The following is a 19,825-nucleotide window of genomic DNA, read 5'->3' as shown; positions in this document are numbered from 1 at the left end:
TAGTAATTAATAACGATCATGTTTTTCCATAAAAGATATAATACATGATAAACTAACAGTCAAAGTCATCGTTGAAGACCGCACTAAGGCAAACCGCACATATCTATCATCACCTCTCAGCCAAGCTAATAAGATACAGGCAACCAAACAGTGAGCCATTTCATGCGCCTAGCCTAGCTCAATAGAGCTTGGTTGAGCTGATATGATCCAGGCTAGGACATAAAAACAACCAATCAGGCCCTAAGAGTCTTGTACCGGCATAGCCAGAACTACTTACTGGAATCATTGGAATAGCCGGTATTTTGGTCGATATTACATTCTGTTTTGTCTGGTAGAACAAAGATATAATTGTCATCCCCGCCAGTACCAAAATGGGATTGATAATCCTGACTAGAACTATGTATATGCATATGCAAGAACATAGTCACGCACAAAGAATTGGGCCGAGAATTGGGATGAGGGAGATCTCATAGTGCTATGCAGTAGCTCTAATAGTTTGTTACTAAAACTATATGTAATGGATTCAAACAGGACTTCTAATAGCCCAGCTAATGGTTGTCTCATCAGATGTCTAAATCCAGATAATAGCTAATAGATGGGCAAAAAACTATTTTGCCATTCCACGATAAAAGGGCATTATGAACAATCCACCAATACAATCACCTATTAACTATATATTTGGATCCGAACATCCCTTAGCTAATAGTTAGCCAGCTCTTTTGTCAGTAGTACTTGAGTTAATAGATCCGAACTCGCCTATGTTCAACAATAAAAGGCAACTGCTAGTTCTTATACATTCATGTTGTGGGTTGCCCACGTGTAACCTGCATCATATATAGTTTTTAAAGGGGAAACATTTTTTTTTACAAAAGAAAAATGCCATATACAGTCACAAAATAGACATTATTGAGTTAGTAGAGCTAGCATTATGACATTTGCAACACCGCTCTTGTCCCAGGCGAAGGCCAATACTGATCGCGAGGGATTAAATATGGAAAGATGAAAGCCTGAGACATTATTGATGGTATCTTTTCTGTCCCAGGAGCAAATAAATTCATTCAGGCCTTGTTTAGATTCCAAGTTTTTTTACTCTCTCTCCATCACATCAAATCTTTAGACACATGCATAGAGTATTAAATGTAGATAAAAAAATAACTAATTACACAATTTAATTGTAAATTACGAGACGAATCTTTTGAGCCTAGTTAGACCATGATTGAACAATAATTGTCAAATACAAACGAAAATGCTACAGTACCAAATACTGATTCCCAACCATCATCTAAACAAGGCCTCAGTACGTACGGTCTTACAAAGATGACTTCTGAAAGAAGCATTGGCATCAGACATCAGATATAATGGCAATATTGTTAGGTCCAAGCAACATTAATTGGTTAGCAACAACCTGTCTTCCATTGTGTTGAAAACAGCATCCTAAAGAGGTCATGGAACATGAAAGTAGCCATTGCTGAGGTAGACCTCTGAGAATCACTTCTACCTGTCTCTGAAGAGAAGAATGGGCAGCCAACCTGTTACTGCGAATCACAAATAAAGCAACAGAAGAAACCTTCCACAGGAACATAAGTGAAAGAATGTTGAACATGGTGACACAGACGTGCAGTTGGTTCCCAAAGCTATTGCCATTTAGCATGCAGAAACAGCATCGCGAACCAAAGAGATGATCTGAAGGATTAAGGAAACTACACAGTTTTGCAAGCTAAGGATACAAGATCATCCATCAACTGCAGCCATCAGAAGATAAATTGTACCAGGAAAAGAAAGGGACCATATGAATCTACAAAGAAATGCTTCTGGATGCTAAAAAAATTCTTCCAGTACTAATTAGCTCTCTCTGTTTTTAGACGGCCTGCTAGATAGGACGTATAAACACTGTAATGCATTTGGATTTAGCAACAGGGCATGAAGTCCGAACTTAAAATGCTGCTCAGCAATGAGTCACTGCTCTGGTTTCTGCATCTCCTGAAATTTCCTCAGAAGTTGTGCTGCAAGTACAGGTTTTCTTGTGGTGAAGCCGGAGCGATTTCTTCCTCCAGTGACCGCAGTCCATCACCTATGCTGCTCCCGACATTCCTACCATCTGTGGTCCTTCGGCCAACGATGTCAGCTTCGGATGCAGATGATTTCCTCCTCTGTGATGAGGTCACGCTAGGAAAAGTTATCCAGGAAGGTGCCCTGTACTCAATCCGCTGGTCCTCCCCGTCAGCAAGCTCGTTCTCTGAGCAAGAGTGGTTAGAGGACATCTGTGATACCTTATGCATGCGGCTGCTTCCAAGAACAACCTCAGTCGGCAGAATGGGCTGCTCAATGCAGGGACTGCCCATCAGCAGTGCAAGGGCATGCTCTAGAGCTGTTGTCACCTTATCCATGGAAGGCCGGTCTTTCCCCCGCATTCTGACACACTTACATGCCACAGAAGCAATCTTCTTGAGGGCCTCAAGGTCTGAGGGAGGTGATAAGGCTGGATCAAGGATGGCAAAAATGTCCCCTGCTTTAATCAGTGGTACTGCCCATTCAACAATGTTCCCTTCCTCGAACTGCATGTCGATCGCTTTTCTGCCACTTAGTATCTCCAGGAGAACAACCCCAAAGCTGTAGACATCAGATTTTGTAGTCAAGTAATGGAGACGGTAGTACTCAGGATCAAGGTAGCCAAGAGTCCCTGCTGGCAGCTCGGACAGTGGGGTACCGCTATCTGCAGGACCCAATATAGATAGACCAAAGTCAGCAACACGCGCATTGTGATCCTCATCAATCAATATGTTTGACGACTTGATGTCCCGATGAATTACAGGAGGGCAAGCATAGCCATGCAAGTACTCAATTCCCCTAGCAGCCTGGACAGCAATGGTGACCCGCCTTGCCCAGTTCAGTCCCTTTTTCAAGTTTGGATCCTTGCCATGCAGATGCTGGTACAGGGATCCATGAGCCATGAACTCATAAACCAAGAGCCTCTCACTGCCATCCTCGCAATAACCAAGCAGGTTCAGCAAATGTGCATGGTTGAGCCTGGATAGGAGGTCAAGTTCATTGTGAAACTCCTTTGAGCTCTTCTTCACATCTGATGCTTTTATTGCACGCTTCACAGCAACCACCGTCCCATCTCTCAGTATGCCCTTGAATACACATGAAAAGCTGCCTTTGCCAACTTGTGAATCCTCTGAGAAGTCGCCAGTTGCCTGCTCGAACTCTTCATAGGAGAATTCCTGAGCTCTCCTGATCTTCAAATCCTCCACATCAGGCTGGATCCTCATGTTATCCTTCCGGAAAGAGTAGGCTGTGCTCTTAGCCAGTCTCAGCTCCCTATTCGAGCATTGGCAATGTCGAAGCTTGTGCCGGACATACAGGCAAGAGATTACTGACACGCTGAGTACCAAGATGACGGCAAACACAATCTCTGCTACAAAGATGCGCATCTGAAAAGCCATCAACTTGCGGCTCTTGGTCTGCTTCTGTGATAAGCAGAATGACAGGCACTCATCTGTGGCACACCTCGAGCAGTCAAACTGGCAAACAAGGTCAGCTTTTGCATTGCAAGGAGATGACTCATACGAGTCTTCTGGGCAATCTGTACTACAGGGCAAGCAGAGTCTAGAGTTAGCAGGCTTACACACCTTGATGCTGCCAACCTCACCATGGTTCACATACTCATAGTACCCTTGGCTGCATGCGGTAGGTACACAAATCCCAGGAGGTACGGCCATCGGTAATGCCAATGGCCCACTGTTGCCCCAGCACCTTAGCATCAGCGAAGTCTCGGCAGGCAAGTAGTCCCCAGCCACAAGCGCATACATCTTCAGCCCCTTCGGTGGTGATGTGCTGTTATGAAGAGTGAAGCCCCAGCAAGCCACCTGGTGGTCAAGGCTCCTGATGCCACAATAAGCATGGAAGCGACCATCGCATCCATCGGCACTATGTTCACATCACCATCGCCGATAGCACTGGATGGTGCCACCTTCTGCATTTCCAAGCTCCTGCCCCAGCAGAACACCTGTGCATTCTCCAACACCCCACAGACATGGTAACCACCTGCGCCTATAGACTGGAAGCGCACATCCCTCGCCGCCAGCCCAACGACACCACTCACCGCCTCGTCGCCCCAGCAGAACACCGTCCTGTTCCGAGCAAACAAGCCGCAATTGAACACCGAACCGGCTGAAACTGTCGACACAGCTTCATCGACGACATGTGTGGCAGTCATATTGTATCCCCAGCAGTCGATCAACGACGATGTAGCAGCAGCGCTCGAACCACGGCCCCCATCTTCAGCCGCAGCTCGCAGCGCGCAGAGGTGGCTGTCCCCCGCGCTGAGCTCAGAGTTCCCCTCGCGCCCTCGACCATCGGCTGCGGCACCCCGCTCTTGACATAGGAGTTGCTCCCCCAGCAATACGGCTGCCTGGTGTCGAGCAGGAGGCCGCACATGAACCCGTCCCCCGCCATGAGGCCAAGGAAAGGGATGTTGGGCGGGGTGCCATACAGGACCGAGGCGTCCGCGCCGAAGCAGGCAACGAGGTGGGAGCCGTCGGAGTTAAGGCCACAGAACACCGGGCCGTCCTCCCCATAGGATACCGCAATGGACGACATGGAGCCAAGGGCACTGGCCCAGCCAGGCAGCAAGGCCATGAGGCACACGGCAAGAACTCGAGCCGGCACATGGTCCATGTCTTGAAACCTGGGGCTGCCGGCCACGGCCACGGGGGCTAATGCCGAGAAGATTCCTGCATGTATTTGTAGCTTTTCTTAGCACCAACAGGCATCGGATTATACTAAAAACTAAAAAAAACTGCCTCAGAACCAACAGGAATCAGGTGAGTGTGAGTCTTATTATAGGTAAAAAAAAACAAGAGTCAAAAAGGGAGAACCTTTATGCTGCGAGCATGCCAGTAAGCACGAAACGCGGGGGTTGGCGGGCGGGCGGAGTCAGTCAGTCAGTCACCCTCGCTGCGCAGCATTTTACCAGGCCGGCCCCTGATCTGTTGATTTCCTCCCCAGCATTTGAACAGCAGCGCACCGATTTGCTGTTCCCCTTCCTTTTTCTTTGGCACCTACAAGGGGTAATTTTTGCAAAAACAAAAAAAGGCAAAGTTAGAAAACACAATCAATGTGTACACTCGCAGTCAGTTCAGATCCGGTTACAGATTGCCGAAAAGCTTTAGATTAGGGTTTGGGTGCTCGGATTCGCGCAGCAGGAAGAGAAGAGAAGGGGCGGCGGGCGTACCTGGTAGTGGTGGGTGCTCGTCGCTGGCGAACCGCCCGACGAAGGCCTGCACACGCACGCACCTGCCGTGGAGCGGCGGCGGCGGCGACGGTCGCCCAGTCGTCAACAAGAGCCAGCGAGAGGGAGAGAGAGAATGAGACTGAGAGCGTACGCGGGGGCGAAGGGGAGAAGGCAGAGCGAGCAGGGGTGAAGGCTGGCTGCCTGTCCAGGGCCGTTGGGTGATAAGAGCATCTCCAACGGTGAAGATGGGTGGCAGCGACAGAGACGAGAGGAGAGGAACTGGCGCCTGCCGATACAGCGCTAAGCGCTAGCGCTCGTGGCACCGACGCAAGTCGTTCTCGTTCCCAATGCGAAATGAGCGGCGTCTTTTATGGCTCCAGGAGAGAATATAGGTAGGAAAATATATCATTCTTGAATGACGAAGAGTGATAGATTAATTAAGCGTCGATTTGAAACAAAGAAATCGAAAGCAGACAAGTAGAATAAAGCATAGGAATTTTCTAGGAGAGAATATAGAAAATAATATCATGGATCTCTATCTCTTTCTACCACATGGCTCTCCACATGCAAGCAAGCATGCTCTATTAGTCTCAGGCTAGCAGGTTTTATGGTGATAGCAGCTAAAGTTCCTATATGAAACGGAGGAATGCAAAACAGAAGAAAGAAAGAAAACAAAAATAGAAAATGAATGTAGGTACATAATAGAGAATTGGAAAACATGGAAATTTGGGACGAACAAATGTTTGGAACACAGAAACGTAAGAACATGTTTATTTCTCCATTCTAGTGAATATGGACTTGCTCATCCATCTATTCATATGTAGGAAAATTTTCTAAGAGCTTGAAGTGGATGTTTTATTTCCTCCATTTCATGAAGAAAACCACATTCCTTCTTTCCAACACACCATGTGATGTAAGCAAAACATAGAAAATTGTGCAAAGCTAACGAACCTTGAGGGTCTATTTGAAATAGAGGATTGCAAAATAGAGGAGTACGAAAAAAAAATATAAGAATGGGAAGGAGTGAAAACTGAAAAACTACGTTATTCCAAATATAGGAATAGGAAATTTAAGCTAGTTGGATCGCAAGAAACAAGTTGCATCATCACATATCCACCAAAGATTAAAACACTTTATGTTTTTATTTAGGAATAAATTACTTTTTTGTCAATTTTAATTTTACTAGGTGTACATGATTTGTATACTTATTAATTGGTCATGCACAATATTATGCTACAATAATTCATAATTTTCTCATGTACACATCTTACCTTATAGTGTGGAGCTAAGTGTTGGGATCAATTATATGAACCTACTTATACTACAAACACAGTAACGTGGTAGCACATTTTCTCTTAGAGTGGATTGGAATGAACCTAGTTTAATTCCACTTCAATCAACTTTAACACATGTGAATTGAGATGAATATATGCGCGTCCAAACAAGGCCTAAGAGTATTCCAAGTTGTATTGAACACAAGGGATAAAGCAGAAGAATGAGCTATCTTAGAAAGATAACATACCCTCTGCACGAGCTATCTTAGAAAGATATAGCACCCTCTGCATGCATAAATATGATCAAGTATGAGTGGTTACATGATATTAATGAAATTTGTGTTGTCATTGAAATCATCACTTGGGATTCAACATAACACAGTGCGAGTCTTTAATGTTGGTTAATTATAATAGATAACGAGAGTATATACTAGCAAATAATCACAAAAACAAACCATTAGAATATTCAAATTACTCCAAGCTATGCATTATAAGATCAACCATGGTTTTAGAACAACTAAAACTAGTTTCGTTTTTTTAGCTAAAACAAAATCTCTACGAATTTTCTAATATTAAACCAAAATTTATGGTTTTTATTTGTTTCAATTTTCCAAAACAATATTTGGATAAATTTTTTAGCATAGTTTATTTGTAGCCCGATTTACCTCTGAACTATCAACGTAGTCTCAAGTCTGATGTACCCATCGCGGCTGACATGTCGTTACATCGGCAAAAAACTGCTGCTAAACCATTCATTGTATAAAAAACATATATAGTTTTACAAATTAAGAGACGACTTAAATCTGGTTTTGTACATGAGGAAGAAAATCGACCTTTTGTGAATAATTGAGGTGGGCCTGGCTCGAGCACTCCGGGCTAGGCCTTACTGTATATGGCTTGTGATCGCAAAATGCCAACCCAATTGTTTTCCTCGATCCGATAATATTAATTTTAATTATTTTATGCTAAAAATTAGTGGGTGTCCAGGCCCACCCGACGACGCGCTACTGGACCAAAATAAGTTACATTTATTTTTTTATCGTGTTGGCCCGCAAAATGTTTGGGTAAAGGGCAGCAACCTATATGCGTCGCTCTAGCGGGCCGCCTGGGCATGGCAGCCTTTGGAAAATGCCAGCCTAGGCACAGGTTTTCTGGCCCTTAGCCCATGCAGGGAGTAATGAGGTAGCCCAAATACGGCCTGGCATGTGATGCTGTCTCAACCCAGGGGGAAAACAAAGTTGTTTTTTGGCCTTTTTGTTAATAATGGGCCAAAAGCTGCACCTGCACGTGAATCGACCTTCGTCTTCGTTTGAGTTAGTACCGTCAGCTTTTACTGACGACACTTGTTTGTTCGCTCGGCTGTATTTGGCTTATAAGTTATGATTTATCAGCCAACGAATAATATTTTTCTTTCACACTAAATCAGCCAACAGGACTTTCATTCATGGCTTATAAGTCGAACAAGCCCAAACAAACGAGACAACTGTTGAATTGTGATACAGGTCAATGGTGTCGTTGATGGGGGCCTACCAATTACCATGCTTCGTCTCCAACACATGAGCGGAGGTGACGAGGATGGCTTATTTAAACAAAGTATAAACTAGCAATGGTATCATCAGCACTGGATAGTCTCTTCAGTTTTTAGTTTTTTTTTTTTGGACAAACATTGTTCCTAGAAGTCTTGTTGTTTTTACTTTAACTGGAAAAAATACCTTTGCACATGCTTTTTTTTTTTTGCGAGGATTTGCACGGAATTAGATTTGAATGTTTGGATGAGTAAAACGAAATATCGGTGACGAGTTTACAAGAAATACTTCTATTAGTAGAGAGTTTACTTTTAGACAAAGCAAATTGTTTTGATTTCACACTTAACTGCAAAATTTGACACAATTTCAGCAACTAAATATTTTTTTTAAAACATGGATTTTGGGTAGCTGCTCATCCATATAATCATTATCCATTTATTTTAGGGACAAAGGGAGTAAGTAATAAAGTCTGTCCTACAAAGGGTGATGTTTTAGTTTTGTCTGAAATCAAAATATCTTATATTTAAGGAGTGTACGTTTCAACTAAAGTGTAGCGGGATGTGCCTATATACACAGTATCACGTGAGAGTGAGACAGATTATTATAGCCGGGCGCTGCAGCTGTGGTGGCTGTAAGAGTGCAACAACAAATAGATTTATAATATAAAAATATATTTAATAATAAAACTAATGATATTTAAGTTTTTTAGTTAAATTTAAGATTGTGTGACAGACACCACCCTTTGCGAGACGGTGTAGCATACTACTCCGTGTTCTTTACTTATTTATTCTCTGGATGATGAGTTAGTTAATGATGACAAGTGTCATACAACTGAAAAAAGAATTAATTAATAATCCAGTACAACTAAAAGTCCGTAAGAAGTATTCAGCCTGTTCGTTCGTTGGTTTTAATCAGAACTTATTAATCATGATATCGTATTTTTCTCTCACAACAAATCAACCATACAAACTAGTGGAAGCTCATCGAACCATACGCCGTACCCAGTACTACAGGAGCTCATCGAACCATACGCCGTACCCAGCACTACAGGGTCGGGTCGACGATCGTTCACGTCAGATTATGGGGGTGTTTGGCATGGCTCTGGAGCTGAACTCCAGCAACTCCAGCCAATTTTTCAGCCAAATACCCCAACTCTAAAACTCCATGGAGCTGCCAACTCCATGGAGCTGTAGTGCAAATGGAGGTGGAGTTTTGGAGCACCTCTTTTGCAGCTCCGACTCCACCTAGAGCTGGCTCCACCTAGAGCTCCGACTCCATCTAGAGTTGGCTCCACCTGAAGTTCTGGAGTGGAGCAGCTTCATCCAAAGTTGAAGCCATGCCAAACAGGGCCTATATTCCTCTTTGAGTCGCCGTCGGATATTTGTGCATGCATGTCAACATGCATGCGTTTCCTCTCACAACACGTATTAGTGCTCTCTGCTTTAATTTTTGCTCGAGGTCAATGCAAAAAGGCCAGAGTGTCTTATTCAGATATATTACTACAGTAAGAGTACGGAGTACTAGCTAATATAAGCTACGTCATTGGTGACTGAGTACGTGCGTGCCTCTCAAAAATGATCGATAAATAAAACATGCATGGCCAAATACAAATACGGCTATAACGTGCCTTACTTAGAGCATCTAAGAGCATTGGGTTTTCTAAATTTCACTCTCTAAATCATCATTTGTAGAGTCATTTACATATAAATGGCTTTCTATATCTTTTCACCTTCCAACAGTCTTTCTATATCTCGTCCGCACTCTAGAGAACTATTTTTGTCTTCTATTTTTGACTAACAAAAAATTCGGAATAGAAAATATTTATATTTGGATAAACATTTAGATAAGTTGTCGAAGGATAATTTTCATTAAAATCTCTGTTCCTAATATTTAGAAACGATATAGAGAGTTTATTGGAGTTGCTCGCCTACGCTATGCACATCTAGTCTAGTGTCTAGAAGCAGCTTACAGTTTCCGGACAATCTCTACTCGTAGAAGGCTAGCACGTACGTACTGTAGAAGCTAATCCTTTAATTATTGGTTCAATCAAATCAAACTCGCCACCAAACCACCTCGGCATTAACCATGTTTAACTTGTACTCCACCGGTTCCAACATTTATTTATTTTTTGCTTTTATTACATAAGACGAACGTACTACTGCCAGGACGGGAACTATAGCGTGAGTAGGCACTGCACTAGGCATTGTTGTATCTTTTGGTTCCTACCGAGAACGTGTGAGACGATCCGACCGGATATTACCGTACACGGAGGCAGTAGTAGTACGTGATATTTTTTTTTGTAACCATTCGATTTTTCTTTAAAATTCTCTGAAATCAGTGTCGCCGAATGTTCAAATCATGAGAGTGGGGATCCGACACGCGGAGAGGTGAGTAACGCTAAGCTGGATGTGACACAGAGTGTGACAAGTCAACTAGTCAAGTCAAAAAGTAGGTCAGTTTTTTTTGTATAACAAGTCACAAAAATCTCTCCTTTTTTTAAAGAAAAAGTCACATAAATCTGATTAGTAGTGGACTTATAGTGGTGTACTGTCACGATGCAACTAGTATTATTACTACTAATAATAAGAGAGATGGGTGAGATTTGTCAAAAATGAAAATAGTGTCGTGCAGTTGACTACTCCACATAGAGCGCTACACAACCTAGTTATAAATGTTGATACTATTTATATAAACTTAGTCAAAGTTAATACAGTTTAACTGGGATCAAACTTAGGCCCGTTCGCTTCGCTGAAAAAACAAGCAAAAAAAATGTTTCGATTGATTTGTTGTGAGAGAAAAACACTATTCTGGTTTAAAAAAAGCTAAAAAATACCGAATAGGGCCTTAAAATTGTATGTTTGCGGGGCCACAGGAGTAGTGATAAAGCATACGTACGACATTTGCTTTCCATTATTCCGAAGGCAGTGGAATTGCGTTTTTTTTTGCAGTTTAAACGCATGCGCACGTGGTGTCTCTTTTGCCGATGCTCTATCTGCCCGCCACAATTACCTTTGGATGTCATGCATGCATCGTTCGTCAAAATGACTGTGGGTGAGTCAGTCATCGCTGCCGGCGTGTATATCAGTATCAGCATCGAGTGTAGAAACTTTCCGGTTCCGAGTCCAAAGCAAAGATGCATGCCCAATAATTCCCCTTGACAGAACATGCAAGATTTTACGCTATGATTTTCCAACGAGTACTAGCATGTACAGTACAAAATGTTTAGTAAACATAAATAAATCTTTGAAAAGTGGTTGTTCAAAATCAAAATCTTCAAAAGGGGCGAAAGGTACTCGGCTACTCGCTGCCGTGCCGAAGTAGGTCAAGTAGCGTAGGAACCTTAAGTTAGAGGATAAACTAGCTTATGCATCATGCGTGCTGTGTGCAAGCAAATAAGTAGAGTGTCAAACGAAAATCCAGTCACCCAGACAGCAGCAGCTTCACCATTTGCTTGTCCTCGACTAGCTCCTTTCTTTCTTTCTTTTTTTCTAAAAACCAACCTTTCGTTAATCTCAAGGTTGTTCAGCGCTAAGACCAACTCGCACTGCACTGACCGACTGTCCGTCTGAACACGGTGCACGGTCCCTCTCGTCGTCTTCAGCGATCACAATCCTACTCCACTCATGTTTGCCTAGGCTTAGTCCATGGACCACTGGTACAGCGCTAGTGTGTGTTTTCTCTTCACATGTTTTGTCTTCTCCTCCTAGGCTCTCCAGTAGTCTACTAGTCTCTACTCTCTTGTCATCAACACGTGGTCATCAATCTTCACCCATTTTCCTTAGCGGAGAAAATTCATCTATATGTGTATGCTCGCAAACTTTTGGTGGTTGGACCACGTGTTATTCATCGCGGTTCACATAGATTTGTTACGCCAATCCTTTGCTCAACATTGAAAGCTAAGCTAGTGGAACAAAACCAGCTGAAAACGAACCTCAAATGGTATGCTATTGGCTTAATTTATACCACTACCTCTATTGTAGTTTTTTTTTTCTAAAAAAAACATGTCGCTAGTGTAAGATTAACCAAAATATTAAAAACTCTAAACAGCGTAACCTTTTGAATGAATGTATAATTCACGAGCGGTTCCTAAACCAACACGGTGGTGTCATTTGGCTCCACAGCACACGGTTTTTGCTATTTGAGTCCATGAACTTATGTTGTGGTATCACTCGGGTCCCCTACTCTTGAATTTTGATATTAGGATCCCAGAACTTGTATAATAGTGTCATCTAGGTCCCAGTCAGTTCACGATTTGCAATGTCGCATCAGCGCCTTCTGCATGTTGGCGTGTAGTTCAAAGACCTAGATGACACCATCATATAAGTTTGGAGACCCAAATATTAAAATTTGAGAGTTGAGGACCCGAGCCGAGTGACACCACTGTACAAGTTCAAGGACTCCAATATAGAAAAGCGAGGATTAGGGACGTGCAAGGTTAAGGATTGCTAGTGAATTTTTACCTCCATTTGAATTATTTTAATTGGAAGAATTATAACTTATATGTGTGTGAAATGTGTAAAAAATACATATTAAATAAATATCATATATATGAAGGATTCTGAGACATAATTTAGAAGAAGTTAGGAGTAGCTGTCAAATGTATGCACCGATCGCAAAACCCATGAGAAGTCAAATGAGGCAATAATTACTCCCCGGAGGGCGATTTCAAGATCCCACATCACAAAAAAAAAACTCAATTCTAAATCGTCCCACAAAAATCATGTACACCGGACTCGACCTTTGTCATTACGAAGCCAAAAGCACTTTCGTTACATGCTTACAAAGGTAGACGCCAATCAGTCTTGTCATCGCAACAAAGGTAGACGCCCGGTTCATTTCGCTAAAATTTGACTTAGGTTGATTTGTTGTGAGATAAAAATATTATTCGTTCACTGAAAACTGAAAACGTTGCAGAACATGTTTTACCGGTGACTTTAACTTTAACAGAATCCACTTGGTCTTGGCTATTCACTTTCCACAATTTTGCATAAAAAAATGTCGGTACTCGGTAGTCCAAGTGCACGCGCTACACGCCAGGTCAACGCACAACATATTCCAACTGAACGAATAAAATAAACCAAGAAAAAGAATTTTAAAAAAAGTTGTGCAGAATGCAAAAACTCCTTAAAAACCACGCCACGCGTCGGAAAACGGAAAACCGAGCCAAGCACAAGCTGCAAAACTCCAAGCTCCTCCATCGCGTGCGCGCCTCGCTCTCGGCCTCTCCCCGTCCCCGCCATGGCCGCCTCGCGGGACCACCTCGGCGGCGACCCGCCGGAGTCGACGCAGCTGCGCCTGGGCGACGACATCGCGTGGTCGGAGATCAACGGCGTGTACGACCGCGACGACTCCCTCAAGGAGAACACCAACCCAAAGTCCGTCGTCAAGAACCACCCCGGCGCCGCCGCCGGCTCCGGGTCCTCGCAGAGGTTCTCGGGCAACCTGAAGCCGACGGCGGCGCCCATCATCGGGCTGTCGGGCAAGCTGGGCGGGTCCGTGCGGCGGCACCAGCACCCGCCGGCCATGTTCCCCAAGAAGGCCAAGACCGGCGGCGGCGGGCGCGCACCCAAGGCGGCCGTCCCGGAGCCCGGGTCTCCCAAGGTGTCCTGCATCGGTAAGGTGCTCTCGGACCGCGAGCGCGCGCGCCTCGGCCGCCCGCCGCGCGGCGGGGGGTCCAGGGCCCCCGGGTGCTGCGGCGGGCTCGGCCTCCTGATGCGGCGCAGCCGGTCCAGGCACAGCGGCGCCGTCGAGTGCGTCGACCAGTCCCCGCCGCCGCCGCCGTTCCCGCCCCTGGCGGACGCGGGGGCGAGGCGGAAGGAGGCGGAGGAGGAGGTGACGGTTGCGGCGCCGGGGCTGGGAGGCGCGCGGCGGCTCGCGTCGGGGCGGCGGGCGGCGGAGTGGGCGGCCCAGATGGAGGATGACGGACGCGTGGCGAGATCTGGGCCGTTGTAGCGCGCGCGTGCAGGCAGAGGCAGGGGTAGTAGTTGTGGTGTGGCTTTCGGTTTGGCTGCGCCCGCGCTTTAGCTGTAGTTGAGCTGTGTACATCCGTGATCCTGTTCAATCAAATCCGTAGAATTTCAGCGTGTTCGTTTGGCTGGCTGGTTCGTTGCTGGATCGTGAAGAAGTATTGTTGGTTGGTTTGGTGTGATAGAAAAATACTATTTCGATTAAAAATTTATGATCGTTTACGAGGCAATAAGCCTAGCCGATTAGGCTGATTGATGTTTGGGTTGACAAATTTTGGTTGCTTTTGTTTTTATCCTGGCTTGCTTGTTTTGATTTGCTGCGAGTTTGATTGACACTCACAGGATTGGAGTGCACGCTGCTTGTAAAGAAATTTTCAGATTGTGAGCCGTGTACAGACCACAAGATAATTGGGATTGATTGGTTGGTTAGACGGCGAAGAGAAATCAAATCGAACAAAAGAAAGGTTTCGCTAAAGCACTCAATTGACAGGTACTCCTATAGTCCATCGGATTCTGTCACATGACAGCAATAAATACTAAATAAATCCGCTGTGAAGTGCGTGCACACAACCACCTGAAAATGAGTACGTTGGGTAGAAACGGCGTGTTCGCTGGTTGATTTAGGCTGGCTGGTACTGGTTTGTTGTGAGAGAAAAATACTGTTGGCTGGTTGAATAAGTCTGGCTGAAACCAAGTGAATATGGTGAAAAACTAGTAGTACCTGTCTACCTGAAACTGAAAGTGAGAGCTTGGGCATACAGCAGTCCATCTCCATCCATGGACCCTTTCACCAATAACGCAACTGTTTTATTAGCAAGCCATTATATTGCATCATTAAGGTCCTCCACAATGTGTTGCTTAAGTGCTGCCTAGAAAGGACAGAGAAAAGTAGAACACCGCTCCTAACACTGTGAGAGGTGCTGCCAACTCTGAGGGACGCCAGGAAAAGAGAGAGCGGTGAAAGTTCTTGCGCCAGTTCCAACTTAAAAAATTATAAATAGACGGTAGAAGTTCATCCACTTCAGGAGGAACGGGAGGACTAGGGAAATTTCTAAAACGCGACTGAAACGGATGGTGTGGAAGACGATGATATTTTATTGAAGCTGTGGGTCCCACTTAAATACGTAGCATCGGTTCCACCTACCTTACCCATTGCAGCTTTACTTGGCTGGTGCTTAATTTGCTATAGCTGGGTCCACAAATTTTCTGGCCTCACTCCCGCATTGTGGACGGCCTAAGGCCTTCCACAGCGTGAAGCTTCACTAGTACTGCTTGGAACGTCATGTCATAAGGAATCCTAGCTTTGCTGGTAAAACCGCAGCGTGAGGCATCACTTCCTCCTGTAGCTGGACCCACAATATAGGAATAAAAAAATTAACTTGCTTACTCTTTTCTTCTCTCCCCAGAGGCAGCAGCAACTTTTCAGGAGCAAGCAGCGGTGCATGTCAGTACTTTTACCAGCTTTTCAGGAGCCGGCATCGGCGCAAGTAGTTGCGCCGCTCTAAGTTTTTTAGGAGCTGGCACCGCATGCTGCAGCGTGGAGAGTGGTGCTTATATCCTCTCTCTCCTATTTAGGCATTACTCTAGCGACACATTGAAGAGGGCCTAACTACACCTAGCTGGCTAGCTACGATTTACTATTACTCTGTACTAACTTTTTTTTTCCCGAGGGGACTCCGTACTAACTACTATAGTAGTTTAGGCCTTGTTTTATCCATGGGGCAAAAGTTTAGCCCACCTCTTTTGGTCACCTTTTACCCCTCGTGGATCTAAGCAGGAGGGCTAAAAGTGGGGGGCTAAACTTTAGCCCACCCCTTTCAATTAGCCCCTTGGCTAAAGACGGCTAAAAATAGTCACGTGAGGCAAAAGACAAATATTACCCCCACCCACCCCATTTAGTCATGTGAATGGGTATTAATTAGGAGTAAATGGGTCATGTTAGGGTATATAACTAATCTTTAGCCCCTAGATCCCAACAACACTATAGGCTAAACTTTAGCCCCTTTATTCTAATGGCTAATCTTTAGCTCTGGATTAATGTTTAACTCCATGGATCTAAACATGGCCTTAGTTCCCTGCATCTAGGCTGGCCTGGCCGGCCGGTCAACCCGCCGTTGCGGTGGGAAACTGCCTCAGGCTCCAAGGTTCAGGGCATGTTTGATACAAGAACAAATTGCTACTAGCTACTTACAAATTAGTTAAAATTGGCTCTATTGTATCGAAATAGGAGAACTAATAATTGGTGGTCTAATTTTTTTAGCCAAGCTAACAATAGCTAATTTAGAATAAATTCATACGTGCCCGAATTAGGGAGCATTCTATGCCTTCCTCGTGACTTCCAAACAGGAAGAATATATACAGCATGAAAAATGCAGAAATTCGGCTCTAGCCGAAAAATCTGTGGGCTCAAAATTCCAGTACTTTACCATCTCCATGCAATATGCAACGCACAGCCACTAATCTACAGGCCCGCCTACTTTCGCACGGCCCAAACTGAAAGGCTTGGTCCATGTGGTGAGCAGGCGAAGAGGCTCTTTCTCCTTTACTAGATTTCCTATTTATTTATTTAATTACCATCTTCCTTGAGATTTAGGTCCGTTTGAATCACTTATTATATATAGGATTATTATAGTCTTATACTAACAATGATATTAGGATTATAGTAATGAACTGTATATATAATATCCAATTAGTAGATTGGAGCTGGCCGGATTATAGTTCCACTTGTTGAAATATATATTATAATCTAGTACTAGTACAAACAATTAACAGTTTTTCTAGATGAATTCAGATGAAGGCAAACTGTGTAACTCCATGGTTGACAATCTTTTCTTTGAAACTGTTTAGGGTCTAAAAATATATGTTAAGTTTTCAGATTTTGAAATTGAACTTATAATTTTTTGTCTCGATAAATCGTTTTAATCGTTTTTACCATCTCTATAAATGGTGTGATCAGTGCCGGCCCTAAGGGTAGGGCACGAGGTGCGACGGCCGAGGGCCCAAGTGGAGGAGGGGCCCAAGCCCAGGTATACAAACCCCCAGGTCCTACAGTTCATTAGGCATTAGCAAACTAATGAGAAGAGAGACATAGAACTGGCCAGGCGACCCAAAAAGACAACATTGGCATTTTTTTGCTAGTTTCCTTTCCCCACGGCCCTCAGGTAGAGAGGAGGCAAGGAGTCACGCTGCATCGTGAGTTCGCGGCGTGCGCCTTACACACGCGGAGCTGACGAGCCACGCCGCCACGGAGAGCTAGACTACCGGAGACACGGACACGACGCACGAGGACGGCGACCAGGTAGAGCTCCATAACGACGACATTTTGATTCTTGGCTTCTTACGAATTGCGATCACCGATCAGTTGTTTAGGCCCAAGGTATTTTTTCCTTTTTATTTTTAATCCAAATTAATTATTTTATAGTATTCTAGACTTCTAGTACTTTGTACCCATGTAGTTATATTTTTCTTCTAATTTAGGTGTTAGAATTTTAGAATGTTATCTAAGAAACATTTGTCATGGGTGAGAAAAGAAAATGAATATATTGTTTTTCTAATCTACATTGTTCCTCGATAATTATCATATATCTACAAATATATTGCTTAATCTATATTGTTCCTTGATATAATTATTAGACATGTTAAATTAAAAATATGTTATTGAATTTGCTTTTCATTTTGTAAGTAAAATTAGCGTCTATATATTATAAGATTTTATATATGGTCCAGAGGAGCCATTGCGACAAGATCGTCAGAGGGCCCTCCTAGGACCGGCACCGGTGTGATCTCCTATATTTGGCCTTAAAAGGTTAGTTTCGCCACCTCACGTACGCTCCGCCCGCTGCAACTTGCAGCTAGGTGCAGTGTCGTACGCGTCTAATTAAGTACACACATCGCCATCGTCTTATATACTACCAGACCGTTGTTTCGGGACGTACTGAAGAAGATGATCTACCTACTACCAACGAATGAACGGAGAGCGAGTATGCATGCGACCGATGAGAGTTCATTATTTGGAGCAAGCAGGAGGGCACGCGCAGTAGTGATTTGGATCCACGTACACGTAGAACGAGTTTTGCGTAGGTGTGATATGGACACATGGACCGTCGTCCCGATCCGGAAGAGCGAGAAAGCCGAAAACTGAGCCTCACGCGTGCGATTTTTTTTTCTCTAAAAAAGACGACGTGCGTGTGCAGTGCATGCACTACTTGAGACTGCCCGGCCGGCCCCACCATCTGCTGCTAGATATAGCTCCATCCATTCCATACGTCGTCCATTTCCCTCCGTCCACGAAAGAATACGGTTTTCGTTTTTCGAGAAATCAAACAGTTTATACTTTAATTAAAATTATATAAAAAATATTAACATTGATAATATAAAATTAGTATTATTAGATTAGTTATAGAATATATTTTCATAATAAATTTCTTTAGAGACATAAATATGAATAATATTTACTATAAACTTGGTCAAACTCGAGCAAAATTGACCAGCACGGGTTTCATAACTACATTCTTTTGCCGACATAGGGAGTCCACACCATTGACAGCAACAACAGATCTACTTCTTCCCGTCGTCATCGACACGGCGGTAGTAGGTTCACAGTGGCTATAGCTACTGTCGTCTTCGTTTCAGCGCACGGGACCCCTCGCCCGGGACCATAGATATATTCATGTGTGGGCCCCGCGACGTCCACCCAGAGCTGCTGAGCCTGACCCCTCGCCCACGCACTCGGCCACTCCGGGCCCGCCACGTTGGACAACCGGGCCCACAGCCGCTCATGCGCGCGGTGGTGCGAGCTGCGAAGGTTCACTACTCACGAGCAAAACCAGCCAGGTCCTCTCCGCCTCTGCAGGGTAAAAAAAAAGAGCGTAAAAAAAAGCGTTGGACGACTAGGTAAAAAAGAGAGTGATGAGTCGCACTCGCCCCAGCCACTGAGCTTTTTTTTTTCCGACGCGGCTGAGCAAGAATCTAGAACATGCCTTTGTGTGCTTGTCTCGCTCGTTTCCGCGCAAGCAAGATTTCTCTTGTTAGCATGAGAGATCCAATTTGGCTTATCTAAGCTCTGACAAATTAGTTAATCTTGCTAGACAAGGCGAAGCGAAGAAATCAAGCAAAGCAAACTAAAACAACCCCTAATTATTTCTCGATCACACCCGTCAATAAAAGGATACAGCTATAGAATTTGTACAAGTTAAACAAGTTTAACTTTAATAAAATTTATAATAAATAGTGTTAACATTTATACTTTTAACTAGATTTATCATAAAAATATATTTCATAATTCATTTAATGATATTTATTTTGTATCGTAAATCACTACCAGGTTGGTGTAGTTGTCCTGGAGCAGTAAAGAACACTACCAGGTTGGTGTGAGGCACATGGAAATGGTCCGTCGTCGGAGGCAATGAATTGGTTGGGAATAAATGCTAAAAGCTGCATGAATATTAAGTGCTCGGAGAACCACACTTCAGTGGGAGAATTTTCAGATTCTGGTTGCGAATGTTGGTATTTTTTATATAACTATTGTTAAACTTTAAATGTTTGATTCAAGAATTACATCTTTTGTGGATGACGGAGGAAGTACTATTTGAATAGCATGTTTCACCTAGGCCCTCGTAGATTATATATTATTACTATTAGTAGTACTTTCTTTGTCCCTAAATAAATCAATTCATATAGTTGTGTGATAAAGTCCAACCTTTTAAAGTTTGACTAAACTTAATGGAAAAAAGTCAAGGTTTATGACACCAAATTTGCATCATTAGATATTTTATAAACTATATTTCAACAATATGCTTATTTAATATCATAAATATTTATATT

The 19,825-nt window shown here is 43.8% G+C and overlaps 1 protein-coding gene and 1 pseudogene across 1 annotated transcript; one reads left to right on the top strand and one right to left on the bottom strand.

The window, feature by feature from the left end:
* Positions 1–1,691: 1,691 nt before the first annotated feature.
* On the bottom strand, positions 1,692–5,441 carry LOC136508304 (putative receptor protein kinase CRINKLY4; annotated as a pseudogene).
* Positions 5,442–13,176: 7,735 nt separating this feature from the next.
* On the top strand, positions 13,177–14,123 carry LOC136509153 (uncharacterized). Its single transcript, XM_066503980.1, has one exon. It carries the CDS (start codon positions 13,275–13,277, stop codon positions 13,986–13,988), a length of 714 nt encoding a protein of 237 aa, XP_066360077.1. The 5' UTR covers positions 13,177–13,274; the 3' UTR covers positions 13,989–14,123.
* The last annotated feature ends 5,702 nt before the right edge of the window (positions 14,124–19,825 follow it).

The sequence above is a fragment of the Miscanthus floridulus genome, chromosome 15 (genome assembly GCF_019320115.1).
Source record: "Miscanthus floridulus cultivar M001 chromosome 15, ASM1932011v1, whole genome shotgun sequence".
NCBI lineage: Eukaryota > Viridiplantae > Streptophyta > Magnoliopsida > Poales > Poaceae > Miscanthus > Miscanthus floridulus.
Note: the sequence above shows the minus strand (reverse complement) of the source record. Positions and strands in the feature narration are given on the sequence as shown.

Coding starts and splice junctions, on each gene's coding strand:
- LOC136509153 (XM_066503980.1), top strand. CDS start 13,275: ATGGCCGCCTCGCGGGACCACCTCGGCGGCGACCCGCCGGAGTCGACG.